Source organism: Rana temporaria (genome assembly GCF_905171775.1).
Source record: "Rana temporaria chromosome 9 unlocalized genomic scaffold, aRanTem1.1 chr9a, whole genome shotgun sequence".
Classification (NCBI taxonomy): domain Eukaryota; kingdom Metazoa; phylum Chordata; class Amphibia; order Anura; family Ranidae; genus Rana; species Rana temporaria.
The window spans coordinates 117,186-136,652 of record NW_024404477.1 but is presented as its reverse complement, the minus strand read 5'-3'; the positions used below and the strand labels follow the sequence as shown (position 1 = coordinate 136,652).

At 48.9% G+C, this 19,467-nt stretch overlaps 1 protein-coding gene across 1 annotated transcript in view; it reads right to left on the bottom strand.

Annotated features, from left to right (window-relative positions):
• The window catches only part of ATRX (ATRX chromatin remodeler), a 104,482-nt gene that overhangs the window by 53,779 nt on the left and 31,236 nt on the right, over positions 1–19,467 (bottom strand). Inside the window, exons 8-9 of the mRNA XM_040334400.1 lie at positions 15,470–17,838; positions 7,860–7,941 (exon numbers count right to left, since the gene is read on the bottom strand). Coding sequence (XP_040190334.1) covers positions 7,860–7,941; positions 15,470–17,838 — 2,451 coding nt within the window. The remainder of the gene's footprint in view (positions 1–7,859; positions 7,942–15,469; positions 17,839–19,467) is intronic.

Genomic DNA, 19,467 nt, shown 5'->3' with positions numbered 1-19,467 from the left:
TCCAAAAAGGAACTGGGGGAATCAATGGTCCAAAAAGGAACTGGGGGAATCAATGGTCCAAAAAGGAACTGGGGGAATCAATGGTCCAAAAAGGAACTGGGGGAATCAATGGTCGAAAAAGGAACTGGGGGAATCAATGGTCGAAAAAGGAACTGGGGGAATCAATGGTCCAAAAAGGAACTGGGGGAATCAATGGTCGAAAAAGGATCTGGGGGAATCAATGGTCGAAAAAGGAACTGGGGGAATCAATGGTCGAAAAAGGAACTGGGGGAATCAATGGTCGAAAAAGGAACTGGGGGAATCAATGGTCGAAAAAGGATCTGGGGGAATCAATGGGCGGAGAAGGATCTGGGGGAATCAATGGGCGGAGAAGGATCTGGGGGAATCAATGGGCGGAGAAGGATCTGGGGGAATCAATGGGCGGAGAAGGATCTGGGGGAATCAATGGGCGGAAAAGGATCTGGGGGAATCAATGGGCGGAGAAGGATTTTGTTCTGGTAGATCATAAGCTCAATGATAACATGCAATGCCAAGCAGCGGTTTCCTTCTTGTATAGAGAGGGATGGACTCCAGAGAGAGAGAGAGAGAGAGACGTACAAATCATTAGTAAGACCTCATCTGGAATATGCAGTTCAGTTTTGGGCTCCAGTTCTCAGAAAGGATATCGGGGAAGTGGAGAAAGTGCAGAGAAGGGCAACCAAACTGATAAGAGGCATGGAGGAGCTCAGCTATGAGGAAAGATTGGAAGAACTAAATTTATTCTCTCCTAAGAGGAGATTAAGGGGGGATATGATCTCCATGTATAAATACATAAGGGGGGGATATGATCTCGCATTTGCTGGGTTTTTCTGCCTTCCTCTGGATCAACTGCGGGTATATGTGATTGTATGATATTTATATTGGTTGAACTACATGGACTTTTCTCAACCACACTAGCTATATAATGTGGTGGCTCGGGGTGCTCACAAGTATCTCTGCTGGTAATGAGGTGGCTCGGGGTGCTCACAAGTCTCTCTGTTGGTAATGAGGTGGCTCGGGGTGCTCACAAGCCTCTCTGTTGGTAATGAGATGGCTCGGGGTGCTCACAAGTATCTCTGTTGGTAATGAGGTGGCTCGGGGTGCTCACAAGCCTCTCTGTTGGTAATGAGGTGGCTCGGGGTGCTCACATGTCTGTTGGTAATGAGGTGGCTCGGGGTGCTCACAAGTCTCTCTGTTGGTAATGAGGTGGCTCGGGGTGCTCACAAGTCTCTCTGTTGGTAATGAGGTGGCTCGGGGTATTCGGGGTGAAGGTCTCTCCTGACCATTGGACAAATTCTTACAAAGTAAATTAAATGCATGGACAAGAAAACTTTTGAAAAAATTTATTGCAGCTATAAATAGAAATGCATTCCATACAATGAGCCCCGGAGGAGGAAGATCCTCGTCACCCGAAACATTGACACACAAGATGCAGAAATATCAATGACAGATATGTGGAGGGGACACAGCACTGCGAGGGGAGGGGGGACACAATCTGAAATGCGTTAAGGCTTCTTCAGGTTACAGTTGCATAGCTCATGGAAAACCACCCTTGCTGGCCACAAACAGAACATATCTCCGGGGCCCCGACAATCCACTGCCCAGACAGTCTACCCCGGGGCCCCGACAATCCACTGCCCAGACAGTCTACCCCGGGGCCCCGACAATCCACTGCCCAGACAGTCTACCCCGGGGCCCCGACAATCCACTGCCCAGACAGTCTACCCCGGGGCCCCGACAATCCACTGCCCAGACAGTCTACCCCGGGGCCCCGACAATCCACTGCCCAGACAGTCTACCCCGGGGCCCCGACAATCCACTGCCCAGACAGTCTACCCCGGGGCCCCGACAATCCACTGCCCAGACAGTCTACCTTCTGGATCTGTTCTAATTCAGCTGCTGGAGTCATGGGCCCCGAAAGGTATCCCACTGGAATCATGGGGGGGGGGGGGGGATGGTTATAACTGGAATCATGGGGGGGGATGATTATCACTGGAATCATGGGAGGAGGGAGGGGGATGATTATCACTGAATCATGGAGGGGGGGGGATGATTATCACTGGAATCATGGGGGGGGGGGGATGATTATCACTGGAATCATGGGGGGGGGAGGGGGATGATTATCACTGGAATCATGGGGGGGGGGGAGGGGGATGATTATCACTGGAATCATGGGGGGGAGGGGGATGATTATCACTGGAATCATGGGGGGGGGAGGGGGATGATTATCACTGGAATCATGGGGGGGGGAGGGGGATGATTATCACTGGAATCATGGGGGGAGAAGGGGATGATTATCACTGGAATCATGGGGGGGGAGGGGGATGATTATCACTGGAATCATGGGGGGGGAGGGGGATGATTATCACTGGAATCATGGGGGGGGGGAGGATTATCACTGGAATCATGGGGGGGAGGGGGATGATTATCACTGGAATCATGGGGGGGGGGGATGGTTATAACTGGAATCATGGGAGGGGGAATGATTATCACTGGAATCATGGGGGGAGAAGGGGATGATTATCACTGAATCATGGAGGGGGGGGGATGATTATCACTGGAATCATGGGGGGGGGGGGATGATTATCACTGGAATCATGGGGGGGGGGGGATGATTATCACTGGAATCATGGGGGGGGGAGGGGGATGATTATCACTGGAATCATGGGGGGGGAGGGGGATGATTATCACTGGAATCATGGGGGGGGGAGGGGGATGATTATCACTGGAATCATGGGGGGAGGGGGATGATTATCACTGGAATCATGGGGGGGGAGGGGGATGATTATCACTGGAATCATGGGGGGGGAGGGGGATGATTATCACTGGAATCATGGGGGGGGGGGAGGGGGATGATTATCACTGGAATCATGGGGGGGAGGGGGATGATTATCACTGGAATCATGGGAGGAGGGAGGGGGATGATTATCACTGAATCATGGAGGGGGGATGATTATCACTGGAATCATGGGGGGGGGGAGGGGGATGATTATCACTGGAATCATGGGGGGGGGGGGGAGGGGGATGATTATCACTGGAATCATGGGGGGGGAGGGGGATGATTATCACTGGAATCATGGGGGGGGGGGGGGATGATTATCACTGGAATCATGGGGGGAGAAGGGGATGATTATCACTGGAATCATGGGGGGGGAGGGGATGATTATCACTGGAATCATGGGGGGGAGGGGGATGATTATCACTGGAATCATGGGGGGGGGGGATGATTATCACTGGAATCATGGGGGGGGGAGGGGGATGATTATCACTGGAATCATGGGGGGAGAAGGGGATGATTATCACTGGAATCATGGGGGGGGGAGGGGATGATTATCACTGGAATCATGGGGGGGAGGGGGATGATTATCACTGGAATCATGGGGGGGGGGGGGGGATGATTATCACTGGAATCATGGGGGGGGGGGGGGGATGATTATCACTGGAATCATGGGGGGAGAAGGGGATGATTATCACTGGAATCATGGGGGGGAGGGGGATGATTATCACTGGAATCATGGGAGGAGGGAGGGGGATGATTATCACTGAATCATGGAGGGGGGATGATTATCACTGGAATCATGGGAGGAGGGAGGGGGATGATTATCACTGAATCATGGGGGGGAGGGGATGATTATCACTGGAATCATGGGGGGAGAAGGGGATGATTATCACTGGAATCATGGGGGGAGAGGGGGTTGGTTATCACCGGAATCATGGGGGTGGGGGGGGGTGGTGTCATTTGATTCACAGGCCCGGAAGGAGGGGGGGGGGGTCGAGTCGGTATAAACCTTCCTCCATAGTTGGTACTTTTTTACATTTTCCAGACTGACAGAGCAGATTTGAGGTCTCATGGACCCCCCCGACTGGTGAAGGAGAAGCCAAGTGATCACAATAGAATGGACAGGGTGGCATTTAGAAGGCAAGACCCTTCCAAAGATTTCTCCGAGGTGACCTCCAATATGACCCGCCGATGGCCCCAAGGGTGGTTAGAGTTGGAGGATGGGTCTAAGCAGTGATGTTCCGGCTCATGGCCTTCCACCTTCCCAGCACTGAGTGGTGGTTGGACGTCGTTCTTCGATCTGGCCATGTGGTACAGTGGAGGAGGGGAGGAGGGGGGGTGACATCACTGAACATGGCCTGAAGGTGGAAACCAATAATAGCCCCTCCAGGTGGGGGCAGTGCTGTGTTCCCATCACCCGTCATACAATCTTTAGCAGTTTTGCGAAATTCAAACTTTTAAAACTTCTAAAAATGTAAAGAAAAGCTGCAGAAGAAGAAGCCGCAGTAGAAAATCTTATATATAGAGATTTATATGTAGGAAAAGGTAGCAGCAGACATGGAATATCACAGAAGCCACACGCTCCTGAAATGATGTCCAATTTACCTACATGGAACCAGCAATAAATATTATTCCTAGGAGAGCAGCACATGGATTGGAGGAGAGAAGGCTGAAAGAAGCTCGTCCAATGGGGAGGAATCTTCCATCAACCTTCCCTCAGGTCAGAGATCTCATAACATGGAACACACCAATCAGATAACAGCAATCCAGCCAATGAATAAAGGTGAGCCAGGAAATGGTCTTGGTCATCGAGTGTCTGAAAAGCTGTCCTTAGGGTTAGCTCAATATGAACCGGCCTCTGCCTATTCAGATCCCCGTCTACACTCCTAGCTCAACATGAGCCCATCCTCCGCCCATTGAGGTCCAACATGAGCCCACCCTCCGCCCATTGAGGTCCAACATGAGCCCATCCTCCGCCCATTGAGGTCCAACATGAGCCCACCCTCCGCCCATTGAGGTCCAACATGAGCCCACCCTCCGCCCATTGAGGTCCAACATGAGCCCACCCTCCGCCCATTGAGGTCCAACATGGTCTACACTCAGGAGTATCATGAGCCAATCCTCTGGCTATTCAAATCCGTGTCTACACCTATAGCTCAACATGAACCCATCCTCTGCCCATTTCGATCCCATGTCTACACTCATAGCTTAAAATGAACCCATCCTCTGCCCATTGAGGTCTGCGTGGTCTACACACCTACCTCAACTTGAACCCATCCTCTGCCCATTCGAATCACCATGTCTACACTCATAGCTCAACATGAGCTCATGCTCTGACCATTCCGACCCCTGTGTTTACACTCACAGCTCAACATGAACCCATCTCCTCTGCCAATTCCTGTGTCTACACTCATAGCTCAACATGAACCCGAGCTCTGCCCATTCCGATCCTCGTCTCTACAATCATAGCTCAACATGAACTCGAGCTCTGCCCATTCCGACCCCTGTGTTTACACTCACAGCTCAACATGAACCCATCTCCTCTGCCAATTCCCGTCTCTACAATCATAGCTCAACATGAACCCATCCTCTGCCCATTCCGATCCCCGTGGTCTTCACTCCTACCTCAACATGAACCCATCCTCTATCCATGCCGATCCCATGTCTACACTTATAGCTTAAAATGAACCCATCCTCTGCCCATTTGGATCCCCATGTCTACACTCACAGCTCAACATGAACTCATGCTCTGCCCATTCCGAGCCAGTGTCTACACTCATAGCTCAACATGAACCCATCTCCTCTGCCAATTCCAATCCCTGTGTCTACACTCATAGCTCAACATGACCCCATCCTCTGCCCATTCCGATCCCGTGGTCTACACTCCCAGCTCAACAAGAACCCGTCCTCTGCCCATTGAGGTCTGCATGGTCTACACACAGCTCAACATGAACCCGTGCTCTGCTCATAAGGATCCCTGTGTCTACAATCATAGCTCAAGATGAACCCGTCCTCTGCCCATTCCGATCCCTGTTGTCCACATTTCTTGTTTCTGATGTGGGAGAGGAAGGGACTCCCCCACTCCATCCACCATTATGCTCGAACAGCCAATCAGCAGGCTGGTGCTGTCAGGTGTGGTGAGAGGAGGTTCTTTGGCCTAGAGTAGCCCCCCCAACTAGAGAGCTTACACAGTATACCACAGGTAGACAGTATGTAATCGGCAGAAATGAGGGGGCATTAGACATTATTTTATATTGATCACGTAAAGCGGAACTAAAGCCATCAATTTAACAGTTTCAAAAACCAGCAACATTCCCAGCACACGCAAGGAACGTAATCGTCACATTGGTTGTCCTCAACCCAACGGTCAAACCATCCAATCGCCAGTGTCATAACTGATCACATGTGCCGCATTTAAGATCAGAGGCCAAGATGGCGGCTTCCGTGGCAGAAAATGATAGGAGGGTTTAGTTCCGCTTTGATACAAAACAAATGGTTGTGTGAGATTCTTAAGCATTAGTGGTTCATCCTCTAGACACCTTTAAAGTCCCTCCAATGCCTCCCTCAAGGACTGACAGCAAAGAATGAGCATGGCAGTCCTCATACCCATGTATTCTAACCTCATTATGCCCCGATATACAGATGGCCACAAGAGGGAGCCTTTCCGTATCAGTGTGTAAAATTTAAATATGGAGCAGCAAGCACATAAAAATTAAAAGGTCAAATAATCTTTTCACTCGGCTAAAAATAACTCAAAATATTCACCTAAAACTAGTTTTCACTTAGACCCGTTAAAAAAAGCGCCTGAAATAAGCTGCATCTCCAATCCCAATGTGAAAGCCTGAGTGCTTTCACACTAAACGCCCCAGTATGAAAGGGGTCTTAGCGCCGCTTTACCAGCGTTTTTCGGGCGCTGGCAGTGTGAAAGGACTCTGAAAGCACTCAGGCTTTCACATTGGGATTGTAGAGACTTCTTTCAGGCGCTTTACATGCTTTTTTTTTATGCCAAAGCACCTGAAAAACGCCAGAATAACGCTCGAAAAAACACCCCAGTGTGAAAGGGGCCTTAATATAAAATGATTGCACCACTGAATGTTATCAATGTGTATCCTGTATGTGTATAGTTTGTATACATGCCAATATCTGAGAAACTGTCCCTGAAGAACCTACAAACCTTAAAAAAAAAAAAAAAAAGGACGGTGAATATGGAATCTATAAATCTGTATATAAAGCAAATATGGAACTTTAAAATTGTAAAAATGTATCTCGGAAAATGTTTCCGCCCTTTAAAAATCAAAAAGTTATATAAAAAGTTAAAAATGCACGTTACACGGGGCAGAATAAAAATGCCAACGCATACTGGGGGGTGGACCACTGCCCCCCAAATACAAATGGTGGATCAGCCCCCCCACCAAATACAAATGGTGGATGAGTCCACCCCCCACCAAATACATTGTAGTCCTGATGAAGGGGGGACATCCAAACTCCGAACTCCGGCTTCTTTGCCCTGCCGATTATCTAATAAAATCTCATCTTGGACCTGCGTGTGGCGCTCTATGGTTCACATGGTTGGACTTTGCTGTACAACCCTTACCTGGGGGGGGGGGGGGGGGGGGTCTTGGATACATGAGAGCAGCCTTGATCAATGAGATGGAACCCACCAATCCCATGAATCTGGCGCGTCAGGACACAACAGACCAAGTCACCCCCAGAGCTCACACTTTATTCCAGAAGCTTAGAAAGCCGATTCTCCATTCCCGACCATACATTGGGACAATCCAAGTCAGGGAAATCTCAACATGTACACCAGATACTCTACCGTGGATTTATAACACACCCTATGCAAGGTGTGTAATACTCAATTTATCGGTTCATTGGTTTTCGGGTTTTTGGCCTTGGTTTTCCGACCACTCGTTCAAGCTTGCGAGTAGCCTGGGATCGAGTCTTTACAAGGCAGGAAGTCCGGGTTTGTACAACCTGCTTGCTCTTCCGATGCTTTGCTTTGGAGCCACGCTTAGGGTGTGTTATAAGCTTTTTATAGTCCGTATGACTGGAATCATACCTATTCTCAGGATCCTCGTCATCATCGTCTTCTTCTTCATCCTCGGCAGCGTGTGCACCTGATTTTGTCCCTTCTTCATCACCTACAGAATGGAAAGAATAAACAACGATGAAGAAGATGTACTGCAGCACAATTCTAGATTAGAAGAAACCTCGTTTTATATAAAAGGGATTCAGCGATAACGTGAATGGAATGACAGTCGCCATACAACCTCTCTATGTCCACTGAGGGACACAGGAACTCTTGAACCTTTGGGCTATACTTCCACCTAAAGGGAGGACTGGACATTGGCTAATCCCTCCCCCCCCCCACACACACAGCCAGTCCAGGAAAACTCCTCCTACTCCCATCATACCTCAGTTCTGTAGTAGAGCAGTACAGAGAGTGTACAGAGGGACGGGACCGCATCCCTCAATGGACTCCAGGAAAGGGTTATTATACACGATTTATACAACGCCAACAGTTTACGCAGCGCTTTACAATGTAGAGGGGGGACAGCATAATTACAATACAGAAGCGATAGGAGGGCGCGCATCATAGAGCTTACATTCTAAAAGGGAGGGGGTGGTGGTACAAAAGGTAATAGCTGCAGAGAATAATGTGATGGGGGTGGCTCGGGGACAGTTAGGTGGGTGTGGGATCAGCTTCCCAGAATAAATGAGATTTCTGGGATCTCCTAAAAGGTGGACAGAGTAGGGGCTAATCGGACATACCGGAGCAGGGAGTTCCAGAGGATAGGAGAGGCTCTGGAGAAGTCCTGAAGGCAAGCATGGGAAGGGGCAACAAGGGAGCTACAGGAGGAGGTCCTGGGAGGAGCGGAGGGCACGATTTGGGCAATATCTGCAGATGAGGTTGGTGATGTAGATGGGGCAATGTTGTGAATGGCCTTGTTTGTTGTGGTTAGCATTTTGAATTTTACACAGTGGGGGAGGGGAAGCTAGTGAAGGGAGGAGCAGCAGTCACGGATTGGTTAATGAGGTGTATTAGTCTAGCAGCAGAATACATAATGACTGGAGGGGGAGGAGCCTGCTTAGGGTAGGCCATTAAGTACCAAAACCTTAGGCAAGATGGGGGGTCTGCCTGCAGTTCAAAGAGTCGCCCGAAGGACTGCACACCTGAACCGGTCACCAGCATCCAACTGGCAGAAAACACAACATTAAGATCCGAGACAATACACATTGTGACAGAAAATGGTGGAAACCGACCCTTGAGACCATAAGCTTGGATGATGAACTTCTTGAACCACAAAAAAAAAAAAAAAAAAATATGGAGGCACTAGAACCTGGTTTTTGGTTGGAAGCCTTTTGGTGAGCGAGAGTCGGAAGGAGGAACAGAAAAAATAGGATTTTGTACTCTCTTCCGTTCATGGACGGACACAGCAGCAATTGACCTTAGGGTATTATCCTCCCTTTTAGGAGATTCACTAGGCAGAAAAACAGCATGTTAAGTGTTAAAACACTTCACACAGTACCTCCCAGGGGGCGGTTCCCCCGGGCACATCCCCCATTCTCTGTTCTGCAGCCTCAGTTCATAAACAAGCAGTACAAAGGGAGGGGCGGGTGCTGTGTCCGTCCATGAACTCAGAGAAATGGATTTTACGGTGAGTACAAAAATCCTATTTTCTCTTCCGTTCATGGACGGACACAGCCTTCATTGACCTTAGGGACGTCCCCAAGCAGTGGCAAAAATCGAGGGGTGGGAAAACACAGCAAACCAACTTCACCCCAAACAAACCAGAGTTCTGCAACGAAGGAACTTCAACCTTAAACAGCCGCCTGTAACACCAGCGGCCGAAGGAGGCATCCGAAGATGCACTCACATCCACCTTGTAAAACTTTGAGAAGGTGTGGACCGACGACCAGGTCGCTGCCTTACACACCTGTAAAACAGACGCTTAATGGCGGAAAGCCCAAGAGGCACCAATCACCCTGGTCGAATGCGCCGTAATCGGGGCGCCCACCACTGAAGCACAACCTGTCTGATCCACCTAGAGATGGTGGCCGACGAGACCGCCAGACCCTTCTTAGGACCAGTCACCGACACGAACAGTGAGTCTGACCTCCGAAACTGAGCCGTAGCAGATAGGTACACCCGTAGGGCCCGAACCACGTCCAAGGAATCCAACGTGGCTTCCTTTTGGTTCGCTGGCAGAGGACACAAGGATGGAAGAACAAAGTCCTCATTAATGTGAAAGGTCGAAACAACCTTAGAAAGGCACGACGGCTGCGGCCACAGCACCACCTTATCCCTGTGGATGACCAAGTAAGGGGCCTTGCAAGACAAGGCCGCTAATTCAGAAACCCGTCTGACTGATGTAATTGCCACCAGAAAAACCACCTTCTGGGAAAAAGTAAATAAAGGGATTTCCCTAATGTTCTCAAACGTAGACTGTTGAAGCACCGAGGGGACTAAATTCAAGTCCCACAGAGGCAGTGGAGGACGCACAGAAGGGGCCACATGACGAACCCCCTGTACAAACGTACGCACCAGAGAGTGCGCTGCCAAGGGTCGCTGAAATAAAACAGCCAAGGCCGAAATCTGACCCTTAATCGTACTTAAGGCGAGAGCCTGATCCACTCCATGCTGTAAGAACAGCAGAATCCGGGACACCACGTATGTACGGGGGTGCCATTTCATCTCCTCACACACAGATGTAGGCCTTCCACGTACGGTGGTAAATCTTCCGGGAAGTAGACTTCCGCGCACGTAGCATGGTAGAGATCACTGAGTCCGACAGGCCTCGATCCTTCAGCACCTGGCTCTCAATAGCCACGCCATTAAAGCCAACGACTGTAAAGCAGGATGAAAGATAGGACCCTGCGACAGAAGATCCTCTTGCAGAGGCAGGCGCCAAGGAACGTCTGCCACCAGACGCACCAGATCTGCGTACCAAAGGCGGCGAGGCCAATCCGGAGCAATTGGGATTGTTGGTATCCCCTCGGCTCCCACTCTGCGCAGCAGACGAGGAAGAAGCTTCAGAGGAGAGAAGGCATAGATTAGGCGATAGTGACCCCACGGAGCCACCAATGCGTCCGACGCGTCCGCCCACGGGTCTCTCGACCTGGCCACGAACCGTGACACCTTCCGATTGAGACGGGACGCCAGAAGATCCACGTCTGGAGTGCCCCATTTCAGACACAGACTGAAACACATCCGGGTGTAGTGACCATTCTCCTTGGTCTAGCATTTGGCGACTTAGATCTCTGGTGCTTTGCACATATGCAAGTACGCATCCTTGATATCCAAGGATGCCAGAAAATCCCCCTGATGGAGTGCCGCCACTACAGAGCGAACTGACTCCATCCTGAACTTTTGCACTTTGACAAAACAGTTGAGGGCCTTGAGTTCCAGGATTGGACGGACCCCTTCCTTCTTGGGGACTACAAACAGATTGGAGTAAAACTCCTGAAACCGTTCCAGTAAAGGAACCGGCACGATCACTCCCCTGACCAGCAGATCGTGAACAGCCCCAAACAGGTCCTCCCGACAACCTGGAGGAAGCTGGAGGTTGGTAGGAAAAAAATCTGTTTGGCGGACAAGAAAATCTTGTATCGCAAGGAAACTACTTCGCAAACCCAGCGGTCGGAAAGAAGAGACCTCAACCGAGCCGCAAATTCACGAAGCCGGCCCCCCACCCAAGAGACGGGCGGGGAAAGACCTTCATGCGGAAGCAGGCTTGTTGGGCTTGCGGAACCAGGGTCACTTCTGCCCTTCAGTGGGTGCCTTAGCGCCCTGGAAACGTTTACCTGCCGCACCAGGCGGACGAAAAAAACACTTCCAAGGAGACTGCTAGATCTCCTTCAGTTCCAGAATGTTGATCAGAGACAACCACATTCCCTGCAATGACCGTGTCCAGGACTTCTCCCCAGCCAGACATTGATCGTGAGGATCTTCCAAATAGTCTGAAAAGGAAGGACTTCCCCAGTACCAGATCCCTGAGACACTAAGGGGTTGGTCTTCGATGCTACATGACGTGGTTAGTCCAGGGACATGACTGTGGCGTTGTGAGATTGTTGGTTTGTGAACGTTCCGAAGTGAAACCGTGCAGACCAGACCCTAGACTCAATGAAAAGCAGAGAGGGACGTGCATGGAATGCATCTTTGGATGTCCGGTGAAGCCAGACCTGGTGGATTCCTAACACCATTTCTGAACTCAAAGATATTCAGTGCTTTTGGATCCCTTTGGGTTTGGAACAAGTGAACAGGTTAGAGTAAAATCTTTGAGAACATGTTGCCACATGAAGTGGGAAATGGACCCCTTGACCCAGAACACCCTCGATGGAGGTCAGCTAATCTGTGCTTCGAGACAGGGAGGTGACAACAGGGGGCGGGGAGTGAAAACTTGGCCTGTAGCCCCTGAATGCCACCTCCTGCTGCCATGTGTCCGATATACAAGTAGTCCAAGTGGTTAAAAAGGAAAATAAATGCCACCCAGTCTGGACAGGGGGGGCACACCTTCATGCCATGGAAAACTTGTCAGAGGGTATGGTGGGCTTGGACCCCCAGATATTACATGTGGATTGGGAGTCAAGATTTGGTGCCTGAGATATGACCCAAGGAAACGTTGGATACGTGGAGGTGAAGAGTTAAAAATTCCGTTCTTTAGGTTTCTCCAGCAGAGGAAGATGGTTGCTCTCGCCATATGAAGGGGGGAAAGCGATGAGCTGCTCTGCATGCGGATCAGATGCTTCTTAGGACAGGTTCAGCAGTCGTCCACATGTGTATGAGGAGGAGACCAATGCAGGATGAGTGACAGAAAGCTTCCAGCAGATAGTCACAGCTTTAATCATGTGATCCAAACGTTCTATCAAGGAATCCATCACAGCAATGGCCAGGTCTTAATTAAAGAGCCTGGCCCAATCAGCCAAGGTCACATCCAAATTGGGGGGGGGGGGGGGGGTTGTAGGCTCAGTAATTGACCAGTATGGTAGTCGCTGCACTCAAGTTTTATACGTTACTGCATAACTATCCAAAGACTTCTGGCCTTGGGTCAATAAGTGGAAACATCCTGACAATGTTTTCTCCTCCACTCAATCGCCATAAAGACGACTTGGAATAGAAGGTGGAAAGCGAACAACTTTGTGGTTTTCGTGGCCTTTGGGGCTTTAACCACTTGCCAACCAGCGCATGACGATATATGTCGGCACAAGGGCACGGACAGGCAGATGGACGTACCTGTATGTCCCCCTTTAAGAAGCAGCATTGTGGGCGCCACCGTGAGCTCTGCGGGTCCTGCAGGCTCGATCTCCGCGGGGATACCCACAATCGTCTCACGGAGAGGAAGAACGGGGAAATGCTGACGTAAACAAGCATTTCCCCATTCTTCCTAGTGACAGAAAAGTGTACACACCTCCCTGTAATCGGGAGCAGTGATCAGTGTTGTGTCACACACAGCCCATCTCCCCAACAGTTAGAACACATCCCTAGGATACACTTAACCCCTTCAGCCAAAGGTGCTAGGAAAGAAGGGGGTGGGGGTCAGTCATTTACACAGAAGAGATGTTGTCCATCCCCATAGGACACAAGCAAACTGAAGCATGTTGGGAGTGGGTGGGGCTTATCCTGAGCTATCCTACCGCTTGTTCGCAAATGTCAAATCCTCCTGCCGGTGGCAGTATAACCTGCAGGATAAAGTAGAACTCTAGGCAAAACTTGCATTTTCATTCTGGATGGGGTAAAAATGTCCCATAGCCAAAAAGGAAGCGAGAGGAAATTATCCCTCGGGGGCCCCCCAGGTCACCAGAACTAGTGCATGCATACGCAGCAAACCCTCCCTGCGCATGGCCATCACCCCGCCATTTACTGATCCGGCAGATCCCGACCATTGCCCCCCTAAAGATGACACATGAGAGAAACAGGCAAGTGAACAGAACAGAATCTGAATTCCAGCTCCCCTATGTAATAAACAGCTTTTCTTTTATTCTACAGACCCTTACCTCACTGTCTTCATGGAGGTTTCAAAACACTCCTCCATTACTTCTGCCTTACTTCCTGGACAGACTTTAGGTCATGATACAGGAAGGAGTTGACCTAATTTAGCACACATCCTGCATCATCTACACTCTGGTCTACTCCTTCCTAAAGTCTGTCCAGGAAGTAAGGCGGAAGTAATGGATACATGTTTGAAAATATCCATAAAACAAGTGAGGTAATCTGGTGTAGAATAAATGAAAAGCGGTTTTATTTTTGCACATTAAAATGTTATATTCATACATAATTTGGCTGGAATTTAGAATAAAAAAACGTGAACTTATCCTTTAAAGTGGAACTTCACTTTCTCAATCAACACGGACCATTTTAATCCCTATTTTTCTTTTCTTCCTTCATATCCTCAGTTACTTCCTGGTTTCCATGTCTAGGTAAATGAGGTCATACATCCCAGAAGTCTTCATGGGAGGAGGGGCTCTCTCAGCCAAGCACAACCTCTCCTGCGCGAAAGCCTGAACTAAGGGCAGATGGATGCCAGGAAGTAAATGCTACATGAATCATCTGCCCTTACACAAGATGGCCATGGCTAGAAATGCTAGAGGGGTGATTTTTTATAATATTCCCAGATTTAAATTCCTGAGCCACTAGCCAGGCCTTCAGAGTTATTCGCCACCAGTTGCCCCACCCAACCCCTCCCCCTAAGTCCGCCCCTCAACATGCCGCCCTCAATTATCTCATGAAATTACACTTAAATGTTTTATGCAGAATTCAATTCCAGAAATAAATATCAACGGCAACTTTAACAATATTAACATAAAAGCATATCAGTGCCGCCCCATCAGTGCCGCCCCATCAGTGCCGCCCAGGATCTGTTGGCCGGATGACACAGAGCAGGATCTCCCGCTGAGACGTGGCTTCTATATGAATAGCCGAGGGCTGTCAAGCAAAGTCCAGACTCCTAGACCGGCTACTCTGACAGCACACGGATCCAATGCCAATCCAGGAGGTGGGACGCTATTCATATACAAGCTGCGTCTCAGCGGAAGATCTCCGCTCTGTGTCATCCGGCTGTCCGACTCTTCTGCCAGTTTCCTGGCTGATCGCTTCTGGCAGAAATCAGTGCGGTCTTTTTTATATTATATATATATATATATATATATATATATATATATATATCTATCTATCTATCAGAATGGCCTTGGGGGCAGGGAGCCCCCCCCTCCGTGGAGCTCTGATGGCGGCCTCGCTTCTGCCAGAAGTGATCAGCCATGAAACTGTCAGTCCAGTCAGCCCCCCTTCTCCATACTCACCCTCCACAAATTTCCACTCGCCAAATGCGAGCAAAGGAGTGAAAATTGTGAGGGCTGGCATTCAACAAAATAAAGCCTGGGAACAGGGAGACATTAAACAGAGGGGGGTGGGGGGATGTTTGCTATGAATAATAACAATGAATTAAATAGCGTTTTTGGTGCTCAGATGCAGTGCAGTTCCACTTTTAAGAGGCGAATTTAAACAAAAATTCTGAGCGGTTTGTCCTGCGACGTACATTTGTTGTGTGTGAAAACCGGTATAATGGAATGTTACTAGGCTCAGGACAATAGCACAATATGGCCACTGGATGGAGCTACTGAACATAGGAAATGCTTATTGGGGTATAAATAGTATAAGGCAGGAAATTGTACCTGATGACTGGCAGAACCCTGCTTTGGTTAGGACTTCATTTTCTACCAAGGGTTTCATCTTCTGCTCGTCCTCACTGCCGTCCTCCGAGTTATGGCTTGCATTATCGTGGCTTTCCTCCGACAAGTCAGAAGAGGAGGCCGATTGTTTCTTTGCCTTCTTGCTCTTGCTGGGCTCCTTACTCTTGCTGCGCTCCTTAGTGGCCTTGCCTTTTTTGTGTTTTTTGCGGCCCCGTTCTTCAGCGGAGGAGCCACTTTCTTGGTAACTCTTGGCTTTCTTGGTGGATTTCTTGGCATCCTCGATATTTCCTAACTTCTCGATCTTCTTCTCCAGGTCGGAGTCGTAGTTGGAGTCGTCAGAGTGGTCTTGTTTCTTTGCAGCGGTTGAGTTTCTGGTTTGTCGTTTGGTCACCTCGGTGCCAGAACTGGAACTCTTCCGCTTTCTCTTCCCTCCACCTTTCTGGTCCTTCTCCTTGGCCGGTTTGGACTCAGCACCGCTCTCGGGTTCAGAGGAGGAGTTGCTCATCAAAGCTGCCTTTTTCAGGACATCTGGCATTTCATCAGAATCAGAGCCGCTTTTTGGCGTCTTCTCCTCAAATTTTTTAGCTTTTCTACCTCTGGAAGTGGCAGTTCCGTCTGAGGAGGTTGTCTTCTCTTTCCTCCTCTTTGAGGGTTCAGTTTTAGCCTTCTCCTTATCAGCACTACTTTCCTCCTCCATATTGGACAAGGCAGGTGCTTCGTTTGGACGTCGCTTGGGTGTGGTTTTAACGCGTGGAGATTTGCGTCGCTTGGGGTCTTCATTGTCGGATGAATGCTCATTGCCGGAGCTCCTGGCATCATCACTTCCAGACCCTCTGCCTTTCCTTGATGGAGTCCTCTCCGAGCGCTTCGATCCCTTGGAGAAGGACAACGGAGTCAATTTCAGAATCAACTCCTTTTTAACCGGTGTTTTGGGCTCCTTTTCATCTTTTTTGCTACTTTTTGACTCATTCAAAGCGTTTTGGGCTTCCATCGCGGAATCCAAGCTGTCAAATATATCTTCAGGAACAGAAGAGGGGACAGAAACTATGTCCATGTCCAGAGCTTCTTCAGCGTTGGCCTCAAATGAACCGCCTTTTTTGGTATTCCGAGAAGAGCGTGACTTGGCGCCTTTTGGTGAGGACTCTGAGTTTTCATCCTGCGACTCGGCACCAGACACGGCCTCCTTACTGGTCTTCTCCGAGTTTCTCCTCTTACGTTCACTCGAAGCGCGTCGTGATTTCTCAGTGGCTTTTTTCTTTCTGCTTTGCTGCGATTTAGGACTCTGCTCCTCCACATCAGAATTAATGTCCGAGTCTTTCTGCTCTTGTTCTTCTCCCTGCTCCTCCTTTTCTTTACTAGCAGTTGTATTGTCCATTTCCCCAAGTTCCTCCACATCCTCCACCTCCATAGTAGCATCATTCTTCGAGGACGCTTCCACCTCCGGCACCTCATCGCCTTCCACCTCCTGCACCTCATCGCCTTCCACATCATCACCTTTCACCTCCTGCACCTCATCGTCTTCCATCTCATCACCTTCCACCTCATCGCCTTCCATATCTTCCACATCATCCAGAACTTCAATCGGCTTCCCATTCTGGTCTTTCTCTGGGCTCTCTTCAGAGGCTTTGTGCTTTCCACTTTCACAATTCGTCACCTTTTCCCCGTCACGCACTTTCGTTGAGGATCTCTGGCGTTCACTGTCCTGTTCGCTCGATTTTCTCTCTTTTGAATGTTTCGGCTCACTGGTCACATCTTTGCTTTTCTTTGAGGAGCTTTTCCTTTGAGCAGAGGTGAGCTCGAAGGCCAAACGTTCCTCCAGAGCTTCATGGGCCTTCTTCAAGTCTCCCAAGATGGATTTAAAGGCCTTCAGCTGCCTTACTTTAGTGCTGGAGTTAATAACCACATTTTCAGATTCGTGCTGCAGAAATTTCATGAAGCTTTTATTTAAGTTGGTTGTCGTCTCCACTATCCGCTTTGTTTTTTTTAGCATTTCTTTAGGCACCATAAGTGCTTTGTAGGAATAAGAAATTGCACCAGAATAGGAACTAGAAACTTTTTCTTGTCCATTACAGCTTGAGGTTTTCTGATTTTGGTCACACACCTTGCCCTTGTCATTCTCTCCCTTAATTTTCTTTTTCTGTAAGAGTGTCTCTAAGTTGTCAATCACGGTGTTACACCCAGATACCAAGTCCAGCAAGGGCTCCGGCTGGCAAATATAACAGCGCCATTTGCTTTCTTCATCCATAATAGTGGAGAGCTCTTTCCGGCCGAGGTTCCGGAGGATGCAGGTCTTGCAGAAGGCATTGTGGCAGAAATCGCAGCAAATGAGATTCCCTCCTTCAGCACACCACCTAGAGACAAGAGAGAGCAAAGTTATCAGAAGTACAGGCAGGTTCACACATACATCAAATGATATCGTTCTTCTGTGTGCCGGACGGGAGGATTTGTTATGTAGTTTTTAGATTATGTTGGTGATAGGACAACTATTTGCGATGATTTTTGGGTAATGTTAGAGAGAGTGGTGTAACCAATTGCATTTTGGTACTTTGCTTTTTCTGTTATTCTATTTAGTATTGTAGCCACTTCCCGCCCACGGTACGTCATATGACATCCTGGACTTTGGTGATATCTGAATGGAGGGTGCAACTACAGGCATCATCCGGTTATCTGTTTTAGCCGGTGATTCCCCGCACCGTAAGAACAATCATAGGAGGCGGTTCAGCCACTTCATTGTTCTTAGCGGCAGAAGGGTGATGTCGTCCCCAACCCCGGTGCTTCTACCATCTCGCCAGTGTGATCAGGGAGCCTGGAGAACGAGCTGGTCGCCGCCGGAGGTTGAGCATAGAGATTTCTAGGGACCAGATGGTCCCCAGTCATCTCTATGACCCTCATCTGTTTGGGCAGGATGTTATGACGCCACGTCCGGGCCGGCAGAAAGTAAACAATGCTGGGGACGTGGCTGGAAAAGGCAGAGACAGTCATTTTTTGGGCTCTTGGCCTTTCCAGCCTGTAGGAGATATCTGGGGTCTTCTAGACCCCAGATCTCTACATAAAAGAGGACCTGTCACACACTATTCCTATCACAAGAGAGGTTTACATTCCTTGTGATAGAAAAAAAAAAAAAAAAAGTTGTTTGCTGAAAGTGAAAAAAAAAAAAAAAAATTTAAGCACCCCCATCCCAGCGCACAGAAGCCAACACCCACATAGACCTCCCCTGTAACTTTAATTAAGTGTCGCCTATGGAGATTAAGTACCAAAGTTTGGCGCCATTCCACGAGCTTGCGCAATTTTAAAGCGCAACATGTTGGGTATCTAGTTACTCGGGTGTAACATTTTTTTTTTTTTTGTATAATGTGAAAGACAAAGTTTGGGGGTTCTGAGTAATTTTCTAGAAAAAAAATGATTTTAACATGTAGGAGCGAAGTGCCAGAATCGGCCCGGATGGGAAGTGGTTAACCACCTCCTGCCTGCCGTATTGTGAAATGACGAGCGCAGGGAGGACATCACATAACGTAGTCCCACTCTCAGTGAGCAGCAAACCGTGGTGCGCTTTGTCCCCGAAACACAACGAATCACTGATCTCAGGAAAGAGCCAATGAAGTGGCCCTTTAACCATGTGATCAGCTGTGTCCAATCACAGCTAATCACATGTAAAAAGAAATGGCGGTCATCGGCTCTCCTCACACGGAGGACGCGAGGACAGGAGAGCCATCAGCGGCATTTCCTCACAGGGGAGACTGTACACATAATCTGGGCAGTGATCATCAGTGCAGAAGAAAAATAACTTTATTTACAACTTTTTATAACAAACCAAAAAAGACTCTATTTTATTTATTTTTTAAACAAAAAAAATAATCCAGCAGTGTGGTGATTAAATATCACCAAAATAAAAAAGCTCCATTTGTCTCCAAAAATGCTAAAAATTTCATTTCTGTAAAATGTTACATGACTGCGCAATGGTCATTAAAAGTGTGACAGCG